The sequence below is a fragment of the Benincasa hispida genome, chromosome 8 (assembly GCF_009727055.1).
Source record: "Benincasa hispida cultivar B227 chromosome 8, ASM972705v1, whole genome shotgun sequence".
In the NCBI taxonomy this organism is placed as follows: Eukaryota; Viridiplantae; Streptophyta; class Magnoliopsida; order Cucurbitales; family Cucurbitaceae; genus Benincasa; species Benincasa hispida.
The window spans coordinates 50,384,141-50,411,138 of record NC_052356.1 but is presented as its reverse complement, the minus strand read 5'-3'; the positions used below and the strand labels follow the sequence as shown (position 1 = coordinate 50,411,138).

General features: G+C 36.2%; 1 protein-coding gene and 1 non-coding gene across 2 annotated transcripts; one reads left to right on the top strand and one right to left on the bottom strand.

Moving 5' to 3' along the window:
• Positions 1 to 9,044: 9,044 nt before the first annotated feature.
• On the bottom strand, positions 9,045 to 11,208 carry LOC120082694 (protein HEAT-STRESS-ASSOCIATED 32). The gene is made up of 5 exons (XM_039037973.1): positions 11,086 to 11,208; positions 10,747 to 10,938; positions 10,449 to 10,659; positions 9,444 to 9,667; positions 9,045 to 9,367 (listed from the first exon to the last, which is right to left on the bottom strand). Exons 1-5 carry the CDS (start codon positions 11,206 to 11,208, stop codon positions 9,257 to 9,259), a joined length of 861 nt encoding a protein of 286 aa, XP_038893901.1. The 3' UTR covers positions 9,045 to 9,256.
• A 15,122-nt stretch (positions 11,209 to 26,330) lies between these two features.
• On the top strand, positions 26,331 to 26,437 carry LOC120084260. The gene has a single exon (XR_005483626.1). It is a non-coding gene; the product is annotated as a small nucleolar RNA R71 (small nucleolar RNA).
• The last annotated feature ends 561 nt before the right edge of the window (positions 26,438 to 26,998 follow it).

Genomic DNA, 26,998 nt, shown 5'->3' with positions numbered 1-26,998 from the left:
ACACAGAAATATATTTATAGTGCAAAGAGTGCAACTGTCGGTCTTTAGTGGAGTGCCCGACAATTAACAGATGGTGGATAATGTAATTACCGAGTTTAATTAATTATTCACGTATCATTGGAACTTCGAGCTACAGGTCCATAAGGTCCCCTTGGTAACTCAAAAGTATTTTGTTAAGAATCAGTTTTTGGGTTTATTTGAATTGTTCAAATTAATAAGAGGGAATTTAATTATATATGATATAATTCAATTATATATGATATAATTTATATAATGTATTTGATACATTAATTGGAGGAATATATATTTTAATGAGATTCAATTGGTTGTTAATTTAATATAAATATGATTTATATTAAATGCCATAAAATAGAGAAAAAGAACTATAGTTTATATTGTATGTGATGCGATAATAAAATTATAGGTTATAAATATAATATGATAAGTTGGTTATCATATTTATTTATATTATTTATTATTTTGAATAATAATCATTTTTTCTCAAAAACTACCTTAATGGGTGGTTTTGCAATTTCATGGCAATTGAATAAAATGAAAAATTGGTTTTTTTTTCTTCCAAGAGAGTCGAACGCAAGGATAGACTATGCGATTGTCTATACGACAAAAACACAGAGCATACACGATAAGCTCTTTGTCTATGTGATAGCCTAAACGATTGAAGTAGTTCCTATGCGATAGTGCTTCTTCTTCAATCATTTTCCTCTTCCAAACTTCTCTTAACCAAATAGTCAAAGCCCACCACTCCTGGGTTCTCACCCCGAGCATACCAAGGAATTCGAGTGGTAGTGTTCTCTTCCCATTTGGTTCATGATTTTCTTGAAGAAGGTATTTAAGATCTTGTTGCTGTTTTTTCGAGGAGTTCATGACCGTTCGAGGGATACAAGAAGAAGTATCCTTCAAAGGTGATTTCCCTTGAACTCATAATCTATCTGCGTTTACTATAAATTTATTTTTCAATCAAAATAGAATTTGCACAATCGGCTTCCACTCAAGAATCTCCTTATGTAGAGATTCCCTACATATACGCAACAACGTTGCAACGCTCTTCCTAGTGTTGCGACGGTTTTATAAAAGAGCAATTTGGGTCAGCCAATAAAACGACACCGAGTACACCCGATCTTGAGCGTCACTGCTTTGTTCCAGCCTCGTTTTTGCTCCCTTTTACACCAAAGTTCTATAAAAATTTCTTCCCATTTGCAAATTGTATTGATTTCGAACATCTTTCGTAGGTAAAGGGTAAGAATTTAGTCTGGGTTAGTTAATTTAATTTCGTTCCAATTTGATTCTTGAGACTTGTTTTGTAATTCTGTGAGTTTGTTATGAGAATTTATCTTGAGCATATTCTTCAATAGTCTTCATGGGATAATCTGATAAATTAGCTATGCATGTATAATTGATTGCTTTGATCGGCCCTAATTTGTAATCGTTAGGTAGTCGTCACCTAGAAGCATGAGTTAAATTAGTTTATTGTGTTAAATTGGGATTCCATTTAGCAAGCATTTACTTTCTAACTTAGATAAATCTCGCTCAATTAATTGGTTAGACGATGGAATCAATTAATTGGCTTAGCTTTGCCTTGAAGCCTAATGCCTGTTGATTGATTGATTGGTTGAGCATTCTTGATTTTCTATTAATTTACTTCATTTTGTGGACTACCGGTTAGGATTCTAATCGAGTAGGCTAAGTTTTAACTCGAACATTCTCACGCATCTTTTGAATAGCCTATGATAGAATTGATGAGGAATGAATTAAACTATAAATATCCAAGCTAAGTATTTTGTTTGATTGATTATCTACATATTCGTTTGCATTGCGCACTTTTCGTTTTTGCAACTTTATTTCACAACTCTTCACAAACCCTCCCTCCTTTGGTTACATTCTACAAGTTCCACTTTTAAGGAATCCAAATTGGCTCTCTGTGGTTCAACTCGGGACTTGTTACCTTGTACTACTAGTTAGTATAAAGGAGTTAGTTCGGTGCATACAAATATAATTTGCATAGGCGCGGGTTCGCGACGACGGTGAATCAGCGGCCGACCGATACACCACTACCAATGTCATCATAGGTTTGTTTATACCTTCAATTTTAGTTTCCCGTGTTCTCCCTTTTGATTTTTTATCTTCTTTTTTATTTTCTAATATTCTTCTCCTTTAACTATCTTCCTTTTAATATTGCTTACCATCTATATAAAAATTTAGGGTTAATAAATATTACCACTAAACAAAAAACTAGAATTAGACTTAATAACTATAATCAATCATAAAATTGATAAGAAGAAAAGAAAAGAGTTATACCTTTTGAAGTTGAGTAATTATTGATGTAGTTTGTAGAAGAAAGATGCGGCAAGAAGTAGTAGAAACCTTCACTGATATACTCATTTGGGGTGAGATGCACATATATGAACTAATAATTAAGAATCTACCTTCGATTTTTTTTTATCTCTATAGAAAAATTGTTGAGAGAGATACATCATAGAGGGGGGAAAAGTTACTTACAAATATAGCAAATAGGTCCAAATTATTAGGAGATATAATACAATGTAAAAAAATTTGTAAATATAAGCAAAATTTAGATTTAGCTGTTGAAGTCTATCAGTGATAGACTATATCACAAAGGGAGTCTATCACTAATAGATTTTGCTATATTTTGCAATTCTTTAAAATTGTTGTTGTATACTTAATTATTAACCCTTAAAAATACTATCCGTTGCAATTATTCATATTTTACACAAAAGCCTGACCCAATTACCTTTTTAGCTTTCCTTACGATTCACTATTATATAATATATATATATATATATATATATATATATATATTATATACTATTCAAAAGAAGCATGTAAGGGAAGTTTCTTACAGTTATGAACTTCCCAAAATGAATTTTTCTTCTCAAAACCTATACAAGTAAGGAAAGTTTCTTTAAAAATCCAATTGTTGCACTCATAAATGAAAGCAAGAATTCAACAAGGGGTTTCGAAGGAAAAAAACAGTGTATATCTGATATATATAGCACTGTATATTTGAATTTTCTAGAAATAAACCACGGTATATTTATAAGTGTATTAACAAGACAATTTATAAGATATATTGACTTATAAACCAAAAAATGTATTTTCAATATGTTTATAAACACACCAAAAGATAAAGCATGGTATATGTAATGTATATTTATATTTTTCAATATATTACCAGTGTATTCAACATATACTTGAGATCTCAATAGAGGGGTGATAAACTTCCAACTATGAATATAGAAGAAAATAAATGAAATCTCTTAAAATAAAGAAAATTTTAACTTGATATATACTGCATTAAATGAATATCAACCGAATTTAATAAATAACAAAAATCAAAATCAAAATTAAAAAATGATGTTAGTAAAGAAAGAATTAGATAGTTTGAAAAAAAAATTATGAAAGGTAATATAATGAATGATATTTTAAAAAATACGATTCTTATATAATTAATGGTAAATCCAAAATGATATACCTTTAAAATATTACAAAACTAAAAGATAGGGGAGAATATCAAAATGTTAAAAATGACCTAAAATGTTGCTAAAATCTACTTAAGGAACATTGCTAAATTTTAGGACATTTATGAAATGCTAGTTATATAGTAGCCTAATTTCCTAAATATTTCTTAACAATAAGGATAATTGCAATGGATAGTAATTTAGGAATAATAATTAAGTGTATAGCAACATTTTTAAAGTATTACAAATATAGTAATTTTCTTAAATCTCTTTTTTTTTTTATTTCTATTATACGTCGTTCTTATTTCAAATTGGCAAAACTTAAAAGCCATTACCTGCATTTCTACCCATTATGACACTATTTTTCCCACCCTCAATGTCGCTTTGGGTCTCAAGGACATCATCGAAAAATTGTCGATTTTGACCCAAAGAGTTTTCTTCCAATTCAAAAGTAACCTCATTTTTAAAATCTACTCTTTTTTTAAACTCTTTTCCATCTTTTTAGACTTTAAGTGGAGGGACCCACTACGTGAAAATACTATTTTGTCCCTCGATAAATGGTCATTCAATTGCCTTGAATATGAAGTCACCCAACTTACTTAACTCACATATCTTAAATCATAAACTTCAATTTTAAGTTTCACATTTTGTTTTCAAGATGGAAATGTTTTACGTGAGGGTCCCAATTTTAGAGGAATAATCTTTTTCAGAGGTCTCAAGTTCAAATGAATAATTTCTTTACTTTTTGAGAGTTTCAAAAGAGGTAGGTATGTTAGAAAATAGTCTTTTATTTTTTTTATATTAAAAAGTAGTCGTTTGTCTCGTAAAGTTGAGTTATTAAATAAGTCTTTTGTCTCGTGAAATAACTTCACAAGACAAACTTACAACATTGCGAGACAAACAAGATAGTCTTTCATTTGTCTCGCAAAGTTATAAGTTTGTCTTGTGAAGTTACTTCATAAGACAAAATATAGAAATGAACTCAACTTTACAAGACAAAAGATTGACTTTTGTCTCCTGTAAAGTTGAGTTCATTTCTGTCTTTTGTCTCGTAAAGTAACTTCACGAGACGTATCATGAAAAATTTTCATGAGATGCAGCAGTGAAAAGTTTGTAAATTAGCTTCAAAGCTCTTTTTCATTTGTTCTTTTTCAATCTTTTGTCTCGTAATGTTGAGGTCATTTTTATCTTTTGTCTCATGAAGTAACTTCACAAGACAAACTTATAACTTTAGAGACAAACAACAGACTATCTCGTGTGTCTTGTAATGTTGTATGTTTGTCTTGTGAAGTTATTTCACGAGACAAAATACTTAATTACGAACTCAACTTTACTAGACAAATGACTACTTTTAAACATAAAAAAATAAAATAAAATAAATAAAAGGCTAATTTTCAACATATCTGCCTCTTTTGGAACTCTAACAAAGGAAAGAAATTGTTCTTTTGAACTTAGGACCCTCTGAAAAGGATTATTCCTTTAAAGTTGGGACCCTTACATAAAGCATTTGTATTTTGAAAAAAAAATGTGAAATTGAAGATTAAAGTTTCTAATTCAAGATATGTGAGTTAGTTGGATGTTTTCATATTCAAAACAATTGAATGACCATTTATTGGGGGGCAAAACAATATTTTTACGTGGTGAGTTGCTCCACTTAAAGACTAAAAAGATGGAAAAAAATGTTAAGAAAAAATAGATTTTAAAAATGATGTTACTTTTGAATTGGAAAAACATTTTGGGTCCAAATCAACAATTTCTCCAACATCATCTACGATTTCTGTGGCTTTCCCTCCTCGATGAAAAGGTAATTTTACTGAGTTTTCTTCCACAAATTAAATTTTAGTGGGTCAACAAATAATATAGATTTAAGATTCTAATTATACTTTCTTCTTCAATTATTAATAGTTGATATTTCGATTAGTTACCATTTTTTTTAAGTTCAATAGCATGCGTTGTTGGAAGATTCTATTCTTTCTTTTTGGTTCGAGGTTTTTTCTCAAATGATCTCTTATGTTGTTTTTGTTCATTTTATTTATCATTATTGATTAACATTGGATTTTTCTTTTCAATTTTATCTTTTTTTCTTTCATTTCCATTATATATTCTAGTTCGTACAGCATTCTCTTTTTTAGTTATATTTGGTTTTCATTGACTTTTATATGCTTTACAAGTTCCTTTCCCCTCTCTTTTGATATTTTATTGGTGTTTATCATAATATTTTTTTAGCATAATAATTGTGGGATTCAAACTTAACTTTTTTAACCAATGCTCGTGTTGGTTTTTATCACAGTATATTTTTTCAGGTTTAGAAGTCTATCTAATGTTGATGCACGCAAGATGTATGCAAGTACACATGGTTAAGTTATAGTAAAGTAAATCTGTCAAGCAATTGAGTATCATCCTCACAGAATCAAGTTGTCGAATTATGCTTAGCTATTCAAGAATTATATTGATTTTATCTAAAGATTGGTTTTGTGATGATGGTTTTGACTTTGTAAATGAAATAAAGCAAATAAAGATAAAGTCAAAATTCAAAAGACAGAAACATTCCAGGGTATTGAATTCCTTAATTATTTCACTAAGTTATACAAAAGGATTCTATGAGTTATTATAGTAATGATATGCTCAAGTCTAGAAACTATTTTCAACATTTTTACCTTTCAATAATAATCTATTCTCGTGCAAATATAATTAATAAAAAATTACTTGAAACCAAATTAAGAAACATTGCAATAAAGATAGTCATGATCGACTTTCATTAACAACCTAACTATTTGCATGAAAGGTTTAGCTAACGATTCATTACTACAGATCTGCTCAAGCATGCAATCTTTTCTAATTGGTATTCAACCTAACATATATCTTGATATAATTAAGCACAATAATATTGAAAAACATTCAAAGGCAAAGATCCATATAAAATACTATGCATTAACGTAAATCCATAATTAAGTTCATCAATAGAACGTTTAGTCACACAACGATGCTACGAACATATTCTCATGCATTAAAAACAACCATATATTCAGCCGAGAAATAAAGAGAACGAAGAAAAAACATTCTCGAAGTTATCTTTATTGTTGAAGTTCGTCAATCTCGCCTTGATTCACATCTTAGGATCTCGAACGGCCTTCAAATGACCCTCTAATTTTTCTCACTTTTTCTAGACTGAAAAATCTCTTTTAAGGCACTAAATTTCATGGTGTGATGTAATTTAATTGGCAGCCAAAACCCTAAGGGATTATATAGAGATGATTTTCTTTAAATTCCAATTTCTTTCCAAAAATACTCTAGCGTTGTGGTGCCCTTGGACAACATCGTGGCATTGCCTGCGTCTGCTGGAGTGCAACAACACTATCTCATTTTCCCCCCTCTCGGGTTTTTGCACTAAGCGTTGCATTGCTCTGGTTTTAGCAATTTCATGTTTTCTTCCCTTCTTTCAAGGTATGACTCGGGCCTCATCCAACATAACCCTGAAATCCACTAACACATACATCAAATTTATCAAGAATTATATAAAAACTATCCTAAATCAAGAGTAATGAAGATAACGCACATTTGAGGTGTGTTTCTTTATCAAATATTTTTCTTTTTCTTTCTTCATTTTTTCACTTTCTTCCTTCAATTTTGTTTTCTCCATCTTTTTCATTGATAACTCAACCTAAAATATTTAAAATAATTTGATGAAATCTCTTTTTCAAAGCAACTCTAAGAACTAAAAACAACTAAATATAACTACACTATATATGATTGAAGCTTAAAAGTACATAATAGAAGTTTATAAGTAGCATTCTATAGATTTCTATATACTATGTGAAATATATCAATGATCAGTGTTAATAGATTTCAAATAATGACTATAAATCATAGACTATAATCATTGATAGATTCTATCGATGATACCTTATATCATCATAGTCTACTCATGATAGAGTATATATCAGTGTTAGATTTTATTGTTTATCTGATTCTATCAATGATAACTTTTATTGATGATATAAGTCTATCACTGATAGATTTTGCTAAAAGTGATAGTACCGAAAATGTGCTACCTTACTCTACATAATTTAAGGTCATTCCTAAATTTTATATGTTTAGCGATTTTATAGGTATCGAGCACTTAAATGATAGAATCGAGGGTTGAGCTTAAATGTATGAATCGGGAAAGAAGAAGAAAAGTCACAGAAATTTCCACTGAAGGCTCGGCACAGTGATGCCACTAGGTGCCACACTCGACACAGATTTCAGAGGGGCAAAGATGCTTCGGGTGTTGCAGTGCCCCAAATATTGACACAACATACAAGCGCCGAAGTGCTCGCCTGGCGTTGCGGCACAGCGCTGCCACCCAAGAAAAAATTTATCTGCAGCGTCGCGACGCCACGTCAAATTTTATAAATAACCACTCTGTTTTAGGTTAAAATCATCCAGCCGCCAGACCTCTTTCTCTGCTTCTTTCCTAATCTATTATCACCTTAGGCTAGTGTTAATGATTGGGAGCTTGCTCCAATTGATTATGAAGTTGTTTATAAGGTAAGGTACTCATTCTAGCTTGAATTTGTAAGATTTTCTCCATTTTTATGTAAACTGGTGAGAAATGGAACTTGGTTTATATTTATTTGTTGATTTCTATCTTGATTTAATAGATTATGATCCTATTATCTTGCAATTGTTTGACAAACATTCATGATTCTATGATTTATCGCTTTGAGTTATATTGGCTTAAGTTCCTAAATCTATAAGAAGCAAAAGGTTAGGTTAGCATGTTAATCGTTGTCGATAATGGTGAACATTACTCTAATCAACTTAAAAGGAAATCGATTGAATGTTTAATCACAGCTTTTTCTATTAAATGTTCAACTTAGCTTCATCCTAGCTCTTAATGTTGTTACTCCAATTAAATAAACATGTTTTTCATTGGACTAATTAGTTAATTAGGTCGGTTAATTAGATTCTGTAACTAATTTGATTAAATACAAACGAATCAAATTATGAGAATTTGATGATCAAGTCTACTAAATTGGAGAATTCCGAATTAAACCCGAACTAAATCTTTCCATTGTTATTAATGCTTTTGTTTACTTTTTATGCAATTTACTTTCACTGCAATCAACTCAAAGCAACCCCCTTCAATTACCTCGGCTACACACACATTAATTTTTCTTCTTGTGGATTCGACCTGACTACTACTACTACCTTAAAAGTAGGAGAGGAATTATTTGATCAAGAATACAGTGATAGAAGTGTACAACTAATATGAATCCATCCGTGATAAAAAATCAATTACTATCAATAGTAAAATCTATCAGTGATAGACTTTATTGTTGATAATTTCCTATCATCGATAAACTTTATCATTGATATACTTTGAAGCTAGATATAAATTTTGTTATATTAACAATTTCTTTTGCATTATGTTATATCCCTATATTTGTAATTGCCCCCTTTTAAAATATTCCTTATTATCTCAATAACCTTCCCAAGAAAAATCACGGAGAGAAATTTCAATCCAATTTGTACTCAATAGTTATTGAAATTAAAATAATAAAATTGATACAACAGTCAAAATATGTTATTTCATTCATCCAGGAACCATTTCATTTACTAAAGAAAAGTAAAGAAATACATTTTGGAGTTCTGATCAAGAAGAGAAAAAAAGGGTGTATTGCAATTTATCTAAAAGCATCAAAACACACTGCAACAATGCAATGTTGAAGTTCATATATAGAACCCAACATAAATCTCTGGAGTTGACACAGACTTCAAATCCGAAGGTAGGACGAACCAAGAATAGATGAATGATTTTTACCCAGGTTGCGGCCCCGAAGGCACTCCAGATCCATAACTTGAGAGTGATCCACAAAAAGATTCACCTAAATACAGGACATACAAGAATGTCATTGAGTAAAGGATTGAAAATATAACCATAGGAAGATAATCTTTTCATACCTTTGGCCCGTAATGATTGATAAACCACTCTGATGTTTGGGGATTCGATGCTTCAAACATCGTTTTCTCTAGACCAAGACGCCCAATGATCTTGGCAATAATGTCTGTTCGAAGAGACTCGGCATGTTTACTGACATCGTCTGCATCGATCATTATCATGTCTGCCCCAGCTTCTAGGCATCTCTCAGCCCTTCTGATCAAAAGATCAACATCTTCTACAAGTTCTGCAAGTTACAGTGACAAAAGCCCAAGGTTTACAAACAATGGCCATAGAGACTGTTTTTTGTCAACGAAAGCTAAACTAATTGAAAAGGCTTTGTGGTTTAGAGAGCTTATCAAGACTAATAAAGAATGAGCTATGGGCATGATGCAAGTGAACTACATTGCACCTGTAGTGCCATGTTCAACTTGTTTTTCGATTTCAATGCCCAAAATAAAGCCATTGATTCTATATTCTTCAAATTCAATATCAATTTAAGATTATAAAATTGACTTGATTTCATAAGATCAAGCATGCAATAAAATACAACTAGAGCAATAATTATGAAAATCAATTCCATCTATGACAAATTGCAAGGCTAGATAGAATCACCATATCAGTAGTTATGCAGTAGGATCAAAGGCCATCTTGATTAAACCATAACAAAAGATTGGAAGTTTTTCTTTCCAAGTATTCAGTATCAAACTCACCAAATAGAGAACTAGAAATGCAGATTGCATAACAGAGCAAGCCATGGAAATACAAAGATGGCTGATCGCTGTTTCATGCCATCAAATGATTATACCCTTTTTTGTCAGCGAAATTTTGATGATTGAATCTGTGAATATAAAGAAATCGTTGCATTCAATGTATTTATTTTAATAACTATGTTCTGCACTCGAGTGATCATCTTACAAATGACAAACTTAGAACAGTCAACAGTTTATCTGATTGGTTTTTCAAAACCCAAAGCAAATCCTAGACCCATTTCTTGAGAAGAACAGATTTGCAAATGGCAACCTTACCAGAAGATCGTGGTCTTGGAACAATATAAGCTCCAAATGCGCGATTGCCACTGACGGGAATATCAGACTTGTTGAACTTAACTGCAAACTGAGGCTTAGCCCTAAGGCCACCGTTCTTAATCAAGCGCACGTATCTCAGAAGAGTTTCTTCAGGAACTTCAAGTGATCCCACGTTGAGCTCAATAGTGTCAAATCCCAAGAGCTTACATTCCTAGAAACACCATACACCAAATTATCACACCAGCTTCTGTCACAGAATTAAAAACAACAAAATTATTGGCATTCCTCTTCTTCTCACCTCCACATACTCTTTGAAACCCGATGGACCTTTGCGAAGTAAATGCTCCGCCCAGTCACCCGTACTGACATAGATGTCATGTCGATGAGCCATTTCCGTCACCTCTTTCATAAAATCCCTCGGCAACAGGCTGTGAGAACCCCCGGAGAATTTTAACCCATCGACAAATTGACCCACAGACTCAAAAATTTCCTTCACAGTACCAATTTGGGGAATGATATTAAAAAGAGAAACAAGCGATCAATAAGCGGAAATCATCTAACACCGTAACACAAAGAAATGGACACATGGATACAAAATTCTTCGCTCGCCCGAAATATAGAAGAAGAACACGCGAACCTGAATAACATTTTGGCTTGAGAGAGTGTAATGAGGGCCTCTCATCTCGGTAACTCCACATCGCCGAGGCTTCTCCGGTCGATCTTCATCCTCGTCGAAGCTTTTCCACAAATAAGCTGACATTTTCTCGAAGGCAGTGATCAATGGAGGGTGAATCGGAAACAGATAACTTCTCCCTACTCCTCCCTACGCAAAATTTAGACATATTTACAAATAGTTCCTCCACTTTTTGCATCTGTTTCTTTCGGAAACTTTGAGCTCTTTCTAGAATTATTTTGCTTTTCCTTTATTGCCCTTATCCTCCAACTTCACACGTCATACGTGTCATAATTATTCCATAACGATGGTTTTGTTTTGTTTTCACTTTTGAATTGCGGGTTTTTTTTAGTAAAACAAATTGGATTGGAGATCTCTGATCTCCGATGTCTCCGAACTCAGTTTATTTTAATGGTTGAATTACAGTTTTAAGCTAACATGAATGAACTGACATAGTACTTGTTAGATTCAAAGATGTGTGTTCATTTTATCCCTAACTAAAATTGAGGCCGTTGTAAATATGGTAATCATATCCAATATATTAGTAAATATAGCATAATGTAAAAAAATTTACAAATATAGTAAAATTTAGATTCAGCTCTTGGAATCGATTAGTGATAGATTATATTATTGGTATGAGTCTATTTGTGATAGAATTTATCATTTGTAGGAGTCTATAATATATGTTATTAATGATTTTTTACCAAAAGGATAAAATCTAATCAATAAAGGGGTATTTGGAGCATTGAGTTGAGTTAAGAAGTCTATAATTAAAATGTTGGAGTAGAAAATCTTTGTTTCGGATGTAAAGTTATAGATGGTGTTCCTCATGAATGTGTAAAATAGATGAAGATGAGAATATACAGTTTCTCGATAAATGTGTAAACTTCAATAGTAGGTTGAGTTATTTAACACCAACTTATAATATTAGCAAGTCAAATACCTCCTAAGGGAACAAGAAAAACGGATCGAGACCAATATAGGATCATGACGGGCCAAGGGAGAGGATCCAACCCCCCGTCTGCCTTAGCCTACCCATCTTCTTAGCCTTAGCCTTTTTGTTTAGAAAAAGAAATGTGTTCTTTGATGTCTAAATATGATTTAATTCTTTCAATATTCTTACACATATTCTACTTTAATTATATTTTTCTTGTGTACTTTGTCATCATAAAAAATGGAGAGATTGCTAACTTTATGGGCATCAATTATACCATAGGTTTTGATGATAGCAAACATTAATTTACTAATTATCTTAGTATTCTAAAGTATCCACAGTGTGGAACTCGAAAAGTGTTTTCAACACATTTTGAATCACTCAAATCGAAGGTCAAACAAGAAAGTTATGGGCAAAATAAGATTTGAAAGAAAAATTGGTAATGCGATACTTGAATAAATTTGTGCATGACATGTAGCAAGTTGATTGATGTGACGACTAGTTAACTAGCCTTTGATGTTGAGGAGCCTAGTTGACTCAATGGCATGAGTTGGGCCTTCAGTCCAACTTCCTATTGATCTTGGGCTCTACTGAAGCTGAGATCAACCCCTTCCTCATCCTTCAAAAGTGAGGTTGATGAGCCCAACTTTCGCCAAGGGGTGCCATGTGTCATGGTCGTATTTTTTTTAACCGAGCGACACTATGATTTACACTCGATCATGGCAAGCCTTAAGGGAAACACAAGTCCCAATCTACTTTTTGCTCGATTCTTTAAAGCTTCGTTGGACCTTAAGCGAGGTTCTTTCATCCCCAACCAAACTAACTTATGTGAAACTGAACGTCATTCAGCCATACATGTCGCTCGTATGTGTAGTTCCCTCATATGCAACTCACAATGCAATGTTGTATCTCTGTTCATCATCTTAGTTCCCAATAACACAACCCTCATACTCCTACATCGCTTTGAAACTTCACCGAGATGAGTTTGAACCCTTCATTGGGCAAAAACAGGCTTACAACAATCTACAAGAATTAGTTGAGTGATACGAACATTTATCAAAGTTTTCTGGGACATAATAATGCTTATCAAGCTCTACTAGTCTACTTTAGCTCCTACCGTTCTTCTACCAGTCTAATGGTCTCTTATCAGGCTCTACCTTTCACTATAATGCTTATCGGGACAACTCGAGCAAGTATTGTGCCAACCAAACCTATTGAGTCCTATTGAAGCTTCTAGATGTCATCCCGAGTATCGAGATGTCATTAGTTTTCTCTCTTCTACTTGGACACGCTAATCAAGAACTATCGTCAATCGACCTATAGGCAACTTTCCAACTCGAGACTTCTTGAACATCCATCTATTTAGACATATTAATCTCTTATCGAGTCGTCCGACACTGTCTTTGAGATCCCATTCTCAATGGAAGATGCCCAAGACCTTAGTCTTACAACGCTCCCCCACACCATGACATATGCATATGCCATAGGATAACTCACTTAGGTCATGAGGTTCAATGGTAATGGAGAGCTGACTGAAGGATCTCTAAAACTAGAGAACCAGTGAACGGAAGCAGATCGTTCCAAACTCCAGTGTTAAAGAATATAAACATGTACAATCAAATAGAAACGATTATGCATAAAGATAAATTACAGCATGCTTCTTAACAAACATACAATAGATCGAGTAAACAATACCTTTGAAGAACCCTTTTATTGTTTAACAGCACAAACGCAACGAGCAACTGGAAGTTTCTTGATCACCAGCGAGTACAACTCAATCCTCGATCCTCGAACAGGACTTGACACCACCATAAGGTTACCTTGGTATTCTCGGTGTGAGAATCCAGGAGTTATGGGCTCTGTATGAATTTGGATAGAGGGATGAAGGAATGGAAGGAAGAAATGATCGAATAGACGATCAAGTATTCTCGGTGTGAGAATCCAGGAGTTGTGGGCTCTGTATGAGATTTTGAAATCCAAATTTTTTTATCTCACGGTTGCCGTAATAATTAAGTAACCACCTACGAAGTCGGTTATTGGAGAAAAAGAATAATCAATAATCTCATAATTAATAAATTATAAATAAATACAATAACTAACTTATCATATTATATTTATAATTGATAGTTTTAATATTGCATCATATGCAACATATAAACTATAGTTCTTTTTCTCTTTTTATGGAATTTAATATAAATCATATTTATATTAATTCCTCCAATCAAATAATAATGTATCAAATACATTAAATCAATTATATCACATATAATTGAATTAATTGAATTATATCATATATAATCAAATTCTCTCTTGTTAATTTGAACATTTCAAACTAACCCAAAAACTGATTCTCAACTTGAATCCATTGAGCTACCAGGGGGACCTTATGGACCTGTAGCTTGAAGCTCCAACAATACGTGAATAACTGACTAAACTCTTTAATCACAATATCTACCATCCGTTAACTGTCGAGTACTGCACTAAAGACTGATAACTGCACTCTCCGCGCTATAGATATATTTCTATGTCCATTGAATATAACCAATCAACAGTATGATGACCCTTCACAAATCGCTCGTAAGTATAGCTGGGTCAATTTACCATTTTGCCCCTATAGTTATATCTAACTCCTTAAGTACCACTGATTCCTCTAATGAACAATAGATCATAGTCCCACTATGACTAAACCCTTATTGGGTCAATAGAAGGTGTGGTGCCACGTTGTTCAAGCCCCAAAATCATTCCTTAAGGGAGTAATTTATTTACTTACTTCTGCTTCGGAGAAGGAGTGAATTTCGTCTTGTGTGACTGAGTTCCCAGCTCCTTAATCAGACGAATCTCCAAAGTGGTTGGTTTAAGTCGGCGATTTGGCCACTCTCACCCATGCAAATCAAAGGACCATCCTCATAAGTAGGAGTTCACGACTCACTTAGGATTAAGGTCATGTTACCTATGGTTATCCTAGTGAAATGAAAGTCTCAATTATGAATGGTGTTATATAACAAGACTAAACATTTCGTGGTCCGATCTTATACAAACTTCTTTGTATAAAGTATCCCCACTCGCATGTTTAATACACGAATGATTAGGATCAGATCATTTTTAGCACTTTACAACATTTTAACACCTACAAAGCAGACCACACTCGTAATGTCACCAGGATAAGATATCCCTCTTTTATTCATATACTATAGACCATTTAGGTTATCACTTAAGGCACGATCCACTTGTATGTCTCCACATACATGCTTAAGTTACAACGATAACCAATGATCTAAGTTTATTGGTTTGTGGTTAATGCAACTAAAATATCCATATTTCATAGACTGAATTGAATAAAATATCTTATACTATAAATCACAATAATGTTTGTTCATACAGATGTTTACAAACTATAGGATCCTACGAGATTTAGGACATCAGCCCCAACAATCTCCCATTTGTCCTAAAGCTAGTGGGGTGTACAAGATAATCACATTACAAGTACATAAAACAATAAACTAGGGCACAAATGCCCAATACAAGATCTCTCACTTACCCTAGTCCAGTCGTGGTCTGTCCCATAGACCCATACTCTGCAGGTGACCCTCAAACACTGTAACCGTGGGGGCCTTCGTAAACGGATCAGCAACGTTGTGCTCTGAAGCTATCTTCGTGACAATCACATCCCCTCGATGCACAATCTCTCGAATGAGATGGTATTTTCGCTCTATGTGCTTGCCGCACTTATGACTCCGAGGCTCACGATAATTCGCAACAACACCGCTATTATCACAATAAAGGGTGATGAGCCTAGACGTGTCTGGAACAACTTCTAGATCAGTCAGGAACTTCCTAAGCCAAATGGCCTCCTTAGCAGCTTTACAAGTCGCTACATACTCGGCCTCTATGGTGGAGTTAGCGATATACCTCTGTTTGGTGCTTCACCATAGTACAGCCCCTCCATTAAGAGTGAACACTAAACCTGAAGTGGATTTCCGAGAATCCTTTTCAGTCTGAAAATCAGAGTCTGTGTATCCTGTAAGGATCAAATCCTTAGAACCATACACAAGCATGTAGTCCCTCGTTCTCCGAAGATACTTGAGGATGTTCTTGACGGCTGTCTAATGACCCTATCCTGGATTAGACTGATATCTACTTACTATCCCCACAACGTAGCAGATGTCAGGTTTAGTACAGAACATTGCATACATCAAACTACCCACGGCGGATGCATAAGGGACCTGTCTCATTTCCTCAACCTCTTGAGGTGTCTTAGGACACTGTTCCTTAGACAATGTAACTCTGTGCTAAAAAGGCAATAGGCCCCTCTTGGAGTTCTGCATCGAGTACTTGATCAACATCTTGTCAATGTACGATGCCTGAGACAGTGTTAGCATTTTTTTCTTTCGATCCTAAAAGATCTGAATCCTAAGAATAAACTAAGTCTTTCCTAAATATTTCATTTGGAATTTGGTTGCTAGCCAATTCTTAACTGAAGTCAGTAAATGATGCTTGCTTTTATGAAGTGGAAATATAGATGATATGCATTGATGAAATTGTGTTGTGTACTCAAGTTTCCCCAGCGGAATCCAAGTGTAAATTCCTCTGAGTTTCTTGGTAAGTCTAGGGTCGAATGCAGGGACTTGTGAAAACAAATAGCATTGGTAATTTTTGTGAAGAACTTTGGGGTAACCAGATAAATAAATAAATTGTTGGGTTTGTTGTTTGCGTTGATGAAAAATAAATAAATGTGGCGGAGTTTGAAAAGAGTTGATAAACATGAGATGCGATGAATATGCAGTGAACGGGTTGAGAAGGATTTCGGCCAACACTTCTTAGAATGCGTTCATGCTTTGCGATCATGCAACATGTATACAATAGTAAACCATCTCTCGACGCGAATGCTATGGTTTCTAATATTAGAACGCATGAGATATATGCGATAAGTCTATAAGACCTACACATAAGCCTCTATTCTTATTTATGCGATGACAGGATAACACGCACATAAATAAGGTGACCACATAATATCATTCCTATCTCTAGAATGCATGCGATGCAAGTTGATAAACAGAGCTTATCTCTAAGTCTCTATCTCTTGTTTATGTAAGTCTAATTTTGCTCTTTCGAGTCTAGATTCTAACCTAGTTCTCTCGAGTCATTAGGTTCTTTCTTTAAACTCTCTCTCGAGTAACTCTAAAGGGTATTTTGCACATAAAACAAGACAATCGTAAGTAATGACTTTCCTAGGTCATGTTAGCTTAGTTCTTCTCAACCCATTCGACTAGTTTAGCTACTCATGCATATTAAGAGAGTGAACAGATGTAGAAATAAAACTTCCATTATATAAATATGAAGATGAAGTAGCAAATAACAATGCAAGTATAGAATAAAGAGCCTAGTAGCAATCTCTTACTGCCAGGCGTTTACACTATTTTTCTACTCGTGCTCAAAATGATAATCTCGCTCTCGTGAGAGTCGGCCCGCTCTCTACTCCTACGCCTCAAGGTTCTCTCTTGAGTTGCCCTAGGCGATCTCCGGCACCACCATTCTTCTCTTACTCCACCTTAAAATGAAAAGGAAAACTATGGACAGCGGTGTAAACTTGTGGAACAAAAGATTGTAGAAACGGTGAACCCATTCTCTAAAGAATGCCCTTGGTATTTATAGAGTGTCCATGGTGAAAGGCGGCTTCTCTCTCATGGTTTTACAGATGGGACGACTTTAATTCCTGACTGATGCGCCGAATAATTGTCACTAAAAAGCTGAATGTACTTTGTGACCATTATCGACTGTCAACTTAATTTGGATTCGACTGTCATCAGCTTTCTGTCCCATCGCGATTGATTAACCTTTTACCCAGATGCGCCCACCATGTTGCACTGACTAAGTTGCGACAATCCTTCTCGGGCAAATGTTTGCGAACACAATCATCACAAAGCCTTGCGGTGAAGTTGCGCTCGACTAATGATTTCCTATGATCACAATTCTTGCATTGCGTTAACGCATATTCTGCACAAAAATACAAAAATCAACTGTTCTAATACGTTGAACGCATGCGACCGCAATATTATGAAATCGATGCTTAATAGACGCAAATTAACATATTTCATCAACGCAATCCAACATTGTTTAAGAATTTAGCACTATGATAACGTGCATTTCTGCCCGTTATCAGTAAACCTACGTCATTCCCAATGAGTAGGATGTCGTCTATATACAACACTAGGAAAACTACTGAACTGTTGATAATTTTCTTGTAGACACAAGGCTCATCAATGTTTTGGTCAAAGCCATAAGATTTGATCGTAGTATCAAATCTTATGTTCCAAGATCGAGATGTCTGTTTCAGTCCATAAATGGACTGATTCAGCTTGCAAACCTTTTACTCTTAACCTAGGAAAACTACTGAAAGTCTCATCATAGTCGACTCCCTCTACTTGGGTATAACCCTTTGCCACCGATTTAGCCTTAAAGCTTTGCACCTTCCCATCAGCACCTCGTTTCCTCTTATAGATCCATTTATAACCTATAGGTTTAACTCCATCAGTTTGATCTACAAGATTCCAAACTGAATTGAAATACATAGAATCAATTTCGAGATCCATGGCTTTGACCCATTCATCTCTGCCAACATCCTCCATTGCCTTCTTGTAAGACAACAGATCCTCAGCCTCGCCATCAGCTACCATAGCCAGGATTTCAGTTAAACACATATAGCAAATAGGTGGGTTCACAACCCTCCCACTACGTCGAGGTTCCCTCAATACTTGAGGTGGATTTAACCTACTAGATGAACTTACATTAACAAATCTTGTTGAGGTAGCAGGTCTTCAACAAATCTTGTTGGAAGTCAGTTTTACTCGACAACCAACTTCCCTTGGATGCGGTATACGATGCATGTTCCAAAGATATACGTTGTTAGTCATGTGTCGATGGTCATGTGTTGGAATGAATATGCATTAATAATTGTATGCGATGACCGTGCGTCTTGCCACAAGTTTTCTTGTGTTCATGCCAAGTCTAACATGGACGCAAGTTTCTTGGGTAATCCGAGGTCAAACACAGAGACTTGCAACTATATGTTTGCGGTGATTGTGCATGTGGCAGTTGAATAAAAGAATGGAGGGGATATTGCTACGTTAATCCTACTCCTACTCCTATCTAACAGACAACGCAATGAGAATATGCATGAAAGGTAGAGATGCGACAAACCTTGATATGAAATAAATGAATGGGAAAATGGATAAAATGCGGAGATGTTTTCATTACAAAACTTAAGAGTGACCGCAAAGGCAACCCTAGTCAACGCAAACTAATGCGATCACGCAACATTTATACAATAGTAAACTACCTCTCGGTGTGAATGTTACGGCTTCTAATGCTAGAACGCATGCGATGTATGTGCAGAGGTGTCTATAAGGCCTACACATAATCCTCTAATTCTTGTCTATGTGATGATACACAAACAAGACGACCACATATCATCATTTCTATTCCTAGGGTGCACGCGATGCAGTGTTGAAAAACAGAGTTTATCTCTAAGTCCCTATCTCTTGCTTATGTCGATCAATCTCGCTCTCCCGAATTTAGATCCTAACCTAACTCTCTCGAGTCATTAGGTTAATTTTTTAGACTCTTTCTCGAGTAGCTCTAAAAGGGTGTTGAGCACAACATAAGGCAAGACAAAGCATGAACTTGGTTGACGCAAGATTATTACTATCCCTAGTGAACAACGCATACCTTGCTTAATGCGTCCAACCACTTACCCTCCCGAGCAGTTGATTTTTGTTGACTTCACTCATAGACAAGCAATGCGTTGGCCTATAGACAGGCGTTTCAGTAGCTTTACACTAAGCAAATAAGGTTACTCACACACTCACGCAACGAACACCTCTCGGTGGGTTGCTAAATGGTTCATATTCCTAATCCACATGATTAAGTATGCAATACCCAAGTAATCCCACTAAGTGTTGCAATGAAAGTAATGATGCCAAGCAAGAAGATGGAGATGGAGGCGAAGGAAAAGAGAAATGCATTGAAAAGTTTGTATTAATCCCTTAATTCCAAATGTCATACAATACAATATAGAAAAAGAAAGGAAAAAGAAATGACCGGCTGGAAGCAAAGATTTGCTTCCAGGGATTTGCGTCAAGCTGCCTGAGTGGTGCAGATGGATGGGTGAGGAGCTGACTCCCTCCCGAGATCTTAACTCCGATCAGAAGGCTCTGGTCGTACACTAGCGGCATGGAATGAAAGAGGTGAAGAACTCTCAGCCATCCTTTCTTCTCACACGTTTGTCTGTAAACCATTTTTGGATCGCGGGGAAAATCCCGCGTGGGGGATATATCTCGGATGATTGAATTTCAGCTTATCGGCCATCTATTTAAATAGAGCCTTGGGTCAGCCACATGGACCCTGCTCTGAGTCTAAATATCGACACGTTCGTGGCCTTTTCTGAACCTCTGCTACTAAATGGCGATGGTAGGGTGAAATGGTCAACATCATCTTTGGATTTTTCTCGAGGTAGATGCTTTGTGATGCGTTCATTCTACTACCTTGCGTTGATCTTCTTAGAATGCGTTATCACGTAGCCCAATAAAATCAATGTCGCATTCGCAGACTTGACTTAAACACCAGCAACTCTACACTGATGATCGCAATCGCTTGACGAGCGCACTCCCATGCGATGGATGCATACGCTGATTACCACAAACATCCATGCGTTGATCGATTGCAATGGAGATGTTTCTCCGCATGCGTCGTCTAAGCAATTGTCACGTTCGCGTTTTGCGTTCATATTCCTGCATTGCTCACAAAAATAGAATAATTGAACGCATAATTAACGCAAAAGTACACAGGTCAGCTGAGATTGCGCCATGTTGATTCGATGCAAACTTCTTGTCTCATGGAAGTTTCTATCAGAATCGAAAACGAACGCAATTTCTGCCTAACAACCTTCATAATTCTAAGTAAAAGGACTAAGATGGCATGCATTTCTGCATGTCATCAGTAGCCTACAAATAGGCTAAGCCTCGAACATGGTTCCAGTTTTTCAGGATTAGCCTCAAGCACATGTGTTGGACAACCCCAGATGTGGAAGTGACATAAACTAGCTTTATGCACGTTTCACAACTCCAAAGGTGTTCTGGCAACACTCTTGGAGTAAACGCAGTTCATAATGTATGCTGCAGTCTCTACCGCAAAACTCCAAAACAAGTTCAATAATGAAGCATAACTCATCATCGATCGAACCATGTCCAATAAGATTCGATTTCTCCTCTCTGATGCCCATTCTGCTGAGGTGTACCAGGTGTTGAGAGTTGGGAAACTATTCCATGTTTTATCAAATAGTTCTGGAACTCAGAATCCAAAAACTCTCCACCTCGATCAAATCAAAGTGTTTTAATTTTTTTTTCAAATGATCGCAATATAATGAACGCAATTCTTCGAGACTGCTGCCACCCCCAAACTTAGAGGTTGGCAGCATTCTCACCGCAAAGCTAAAAACAAAATTAGAAGAATGCGATAATAAATATTTGAACACAGGTTTGCGCAAAATAAAACTTAAGACTTTTAAAATTTGAAGAAGCTAATAAAAGTAAAGAATACCTTGCGCTGATTAGTTAGAAAATGCGGTGAACTATACGTACCATCATAGAAACATCGCAAACCAATGCAATCAGAAAAAAAAAAAGAATTTCAAAAGGATAAGGCATACAAGATAACAAGAAAAAACCTTAGACAGAACAACGCATGTGCTCATGCGTTGGCGTCCACGCGATTGAAGCCATGCGTTGAAGGGTGAAAGGAATTCTTCGATTGAACTACGAACCGAGGAAACTTATTGTTGCACCTACAAGAGAAAACGTACCACAACCAAGGAAGCAGCTATATCCAAAATAACAATGAAAATAAAATAAATAAACTATACTACGAAAGAAAAGTAAAGATATAGCAGAAGATGTCCATGGAAAAATAGGAGTGTTGTCACTGCAAGGAGTCTTCCATGCAAGAGATGGCTCTCAACTGCTTGGGTCAAGTTGTCCTGACCATTGGAACTTCCAGCAATTGTTGAGTGCATGTTGGCCACCATGAGCTTAGAACTTCCTTCAGTTCTTTTGCGACTGATTGCCCTTCTATCTTGGGGTCAACATTGGCTTTCACCACATCGCCTACACTTCAATATTGTTTACAACCTGGTTGCACAAGCTGCAATATACCTAAGATAAAAAGTTTGCTCACAAAGACACAAAAACTTACGAACATTTGGTTGCCAAGTCCCCCGCAACGACGCCAAAAACTTGATGCGTTATTTTATCAAGTGTGGAAAATGGATGATATGCGTTGATGGAATTATGTTGTGCACTCAAGTTTCCCCAGTAGAATTCAAGTGTAAATTCCTCTGAGTTTCCTGGTAAGTCTAGGGTCCATCACAGGGACTTGTGAAAATAGTTTGCATTGATAATTTTCTTATGAAAACTTTGCAGTAACCGGTAAAATAAATAAGGTGATTGGCTTGTTGTTGCGTTAATGAAAATAATAATAAATACGGAAGAGTTCGGAAAGAGTTGGCAACGGGAAATACGATGAATATGCGGTGAACGGGTTTATAATGGTTTTGGCTAACACTCCCTAGGTTTCGTTCATGCCTTGCGATCATGCAACATGTATACAATAGTAAACCACCTCTCGACATGAATGCCACGGCTTCTAAGGCTAGAACGCATGCGATAAATATGCGATAAGTCTACAGGGTTTACACATAAACCTCTATTTCTATTTATGCAATGACAACATGACATTCACACAAATATGCAACCACATAATATCATTCTTATTCCTAGGATGCATACAATGCAAGTTGACAAACAGAGCTTATCTCTACGTCCCTATTTCTTGTTTATGCAGGCCTAATCTTACTCTTTCAAGTCAGATTCTAACCTGGCTCTCTCAAGACATTAGGTTCTTTCTTTAGATTCTCTCTCGAGCAACTCTAAAGGGATGTTTCGCATAGCATAAAACAAGAAAATCGCAAGCAATGAACTTCCTAAATCATGTTAGCTTAGTTCTTCTCAACCCATTCAACTAGTTTAGCTATTCATGCGTATTAAGAGAGTGAGCAGATATAGAAATAGAACTTCCATTGAATAGATAAAAGATGAAGTACAGAATAACAATGCAAGTATAATAAAGAGCCTGGAGCAATTTCTTGCCACCAGGTGTTACATTGTTCTACTCGTGCTCTAAAGATATTCTCGCTTTCGTGAGAGTCAACCCGCTCTCTGCTCTTATGCCCCAAGGTTCTCTCTCGAGCCGCCTTGGACGATCTCCTGCGTCATCACTCTTCTCTAGCTTCGCCGTGAAATGGAAAAGAAAACTATGAACAGAGGTGTGAACTTGTAAAATGATGAAGTAATCAACTGCTTAACCCTTCTCTGAAGAATGCACTTGGTATTTATAGGGCATCAAAGGTGAAAGGCGGCTTCTCTCTCTTGGTTGTACAGATGGGAAGCTTTAATTCTGACTGATGCGCCAGATAGTTATCACCGATAAAGTTGGATGTACTTTGTGACCATTATCGGCTGTCACTTAATTTGGATTCGACTGCTGTCAGCTTTTCTGTCCCATTGATCTTAATTGTCCTTTCGTTCGGATGCGTCCACCATGTTGCGGTGATTCTTCTTGGGTGGATGTTTGCGAGCACGATCAACGCAAAGTCTTGCGGTGAAGTTGCGCTTGACCGATGTATTCCTATGATCGCATTCTTTTTATTGCGTTAACGTATTATTCTGCACAAAAATATAGAGATCAACTGCCCTAATGCGTTGGACGCATGCGACCGCAATATTGTAGAATTTATGCTTAATGGATGCAATTTAACATATTCTATCAACGCAATCCAACATTGTTTAAGAACTTAGTACTATGATAACGTGCATTTCTGCCCGTTGTCACACCCCCAAATTTAAACAATGCTTGTCCTCAAGCATAAGTTAAAGATTTCTTTAGCAAGTTAACCGTAAAGTTCTTTTCCTAGATTTCTCAAGGATACTTCATTCAAATCCTATATACTAGAATTTTCTTAAGTCTTATTCAAGTCTACTCTTAAAATATTTCTAAGACCTAGGGACTGCAAGTTTAACTTTCAAAAGGACTTTACTAAATTTTGGAACATCACATAATTTATTTCAAAAAGAAAATTTCTACCGAGGTGACAAAAGATTTATCCTTGCATAAAAAAAAAATTTCATCATTGAAATCTTACTTGGTAAAGAAACTGAATGCGGTAAACTACTAAATTTATCTACTTGTTAAATGATTGCGGTAATCAAGAAGGATGCGATGATAAAACTTTGAAAAGCGAAATGCAATGTGATAGTGCAAAATTTGAAATAAATATAAGGAAGAGTACACCCCCAAATTTTGCGTTGTCGCCTGCATTGTGTTGACGCATCCATCCTTACGGCGATCTTTCTTCTTTGGGTTGCGGTGATAGGATAAAATGAATGCTTCTTTGCGTAACATCGCCACAATCCAGCACCTCGATCGTTGTAAGTAAAACAAAGAGAAGGTCAAATTATTTTAAACAAAAGAAAAATCGTTAACGCAATTTTTTTTTTTTTTTGTAAAAATAGAAATAAAAACAATAATAGTAAAATAAGGTATATCAAGTTTGAAAAGATATAGTGAAAATTCTGAATAGTGGAGAAGAATTGAAGAGTTGATGCTTCCCAAAACTTGCATCCCTGATAAGTTGCGATCATTTGATAATGCAAGGACCACTTATTTTCGGCTGGCTTGCTTATGTCCAGGGTGGCTTTTCTCTCTTTTCTTTGTCTTCAAGGGTCTTCACTGCCTTAATCCGAAGCTTTTCCCCATGAGTCCTCATTATAATTTCCCCCTTGCGACATCAATTTGAGCGCGACCGGTTGAAAGGAATGATCGTCCTAATATGATGGGTGCATCTTCGTCCGTTTTATAATCCAAAATGAAGAAGTCTGCCGACAAAATGAATTTATCAATTGAGATTACGACATTTTTCAACTCTCCTTCAGGATGTATTCGAAATCTATCCACGAGCAAGAGAGTTTACTTTGTGGGCATAAGTGGGCCGGTATTCAATTGTTTGAAGATTGATAGCGGCATTATGTTTATACTTGCCCCCAGATTATATAGTGCCTGGCCACTGAAGGTCTCTCCGATAGAGCATAGGATTGTGAAGATTCTCGGGTCGCCCATTTTAGGTGGGATCATAGCATTTTGCGATGCAGTCACTATTACGATATTTTCTTCCTCACTTTATTCCTTTTTCAGTCCTTGCGGAGTCACTGGTGGTTGAGCTTCTTCGGGTTCAAGATCCAGAGGCTTAAGGGTGAGCACAACTTCCGGGTCTATTTCCTCGGGCTTTTCCAAACTATAGGTCAGTGAGTCTTTGGTATTCACCGCATTCAAGTTGGTCGCAATGTGCTTCTTCCCTACTTCCCCAGTCGTGTCATCACTTAGCGAGGAAACTGCTAAGCATTATTCCTTTCCATTGCCCCCAGCATTGCGAGGGAGCTTAGTTGAGCTCAGCAACGCTCCTTGCGGTCGACTTTTTAGCTCACTCGCAATCTGGCCTATTTGCAATTCAAGATTGCAGATGGACGCGGCCTGACCTTGAAGCACCGTCTCGTTTTTCTCTATATATTACTTCAGTAGGCTCTCCAAAGAAGAAGATTGCGGTGGTTGTTGTGAGCTGCTTGCTTGATTGCTCTGTTGACCGTTGCTGCGTTGAAAGAATCCTTGTGGCCCTTCTTTTTACGCCACAGGTTGAAAAGTCTATTGTTGATTCTTCCAAGAAAAATTGGGGTGGGTTCTCCACCCGAGGTTGTAGGTATTGGAATAGGGATTATCTCTCATGAAGCATACCAATTGTGGGTTTGTTGGGTATTCCTCCATTGGGTGAGCATCACTTCAAAGGACACAACTTGCGTTCGTCTGCGTAATTGCGCTGACCTGCCCCTTCTTCTCTCCTGTATTATTAATTGTGATGCCTTGTATTAAACTTATCATCGCAGTCATTTGATTCTGCAGGGATGCGATGGCCCCATTATTTGCGTTATTTTCTTTGAGTCTTGATCTCTGATCGTTTTCCCTCTAGTCTTCATGATTTTTGGAAATGCGATCAAGTATGTTCTTAGCCTCCTCGTATGTTTTGTCTAGCAGACCACCAGCGGCTGCCGCATTGGCAGCGGTCTGCGAAGAGGGATTCAATCCTTGGTAGAAAATCTCCATTTGCAGGCAGTCTGGTAAGCCATTGTGTGGATAGTCTCTTACTAACCGTTTGAACCTCGACCAAGCATCACTGAACGATTCGTCATCTTCTTGTTCAAAATTTGTTATCAATTTTCTTCTCCTAGCATTCTCAGATGGTGGAAAATACTTCTTCATAAACTTTTCCACCACCTGTTCCCACGAAGTTATCTCCCCCGGTTCGAGAGAGTATGCCCAATTCCTCGTCTGATCACACAAAGAAAAGGGAAACAGCGTTAATCAAACTTCCTCGGTTGAGATATTTAGGAACACAAAAGTGTTGTAGATTTCTATGAAGCTTCAGAGGTGGGCATACAGGTCTTCGCCACGCCTTCCTTCAAACTTCCCAGCAGCCTAGATCATCTGCAACATTATTGGGTTCATTTCAAACCTCGATCCATCTAACATCGACCTCATGATTTTTGGAGAGAAATCGTAGAGGTTCGGTGACGCATAGTCCCTGATGGGTCTATTGCGGCCATTCGCCAGAAGGATGGGGTTGGGCATTATATTGTTTACATTAGCGGCCCTTTCTACCGGTTGCTCCGCCATTCTTGGTGTTTCTTCTTGTTGTTGTTGGCGGTCTCTCAATATTCTCCTTCGAAATGTTCTCTCAATCTCCGGGTCGTAGTTCACCAAAGATTGAGAGTTCTGCAAAGAATTCAC

Bases quoted from the DNA above. Each gene is read 5' to 3' on its own strand.
- LOC120082694 (XM_039037973.1), bottom strand. From the start codon at position 11,208: ATGTCAGCTTATTTGTGGAAAAGCTTCGACGAGGATGAAGATCGACCG. The intron at 10,660-10,746 runs GTGAGAAGAAGA...TGGTGTTTCTAG, and splicing joins GTTTCAAAGAGTATGTGGAG to GAATGTAAGCTCTTGGGATT. The intron at 9,668-10,448 runs GTAAGGTTGCCA...TGTAACTTGCAG, and splicing joins TCCAAGACCACGATCTTCTG to AACTTGTAGAAGATGTTGAT.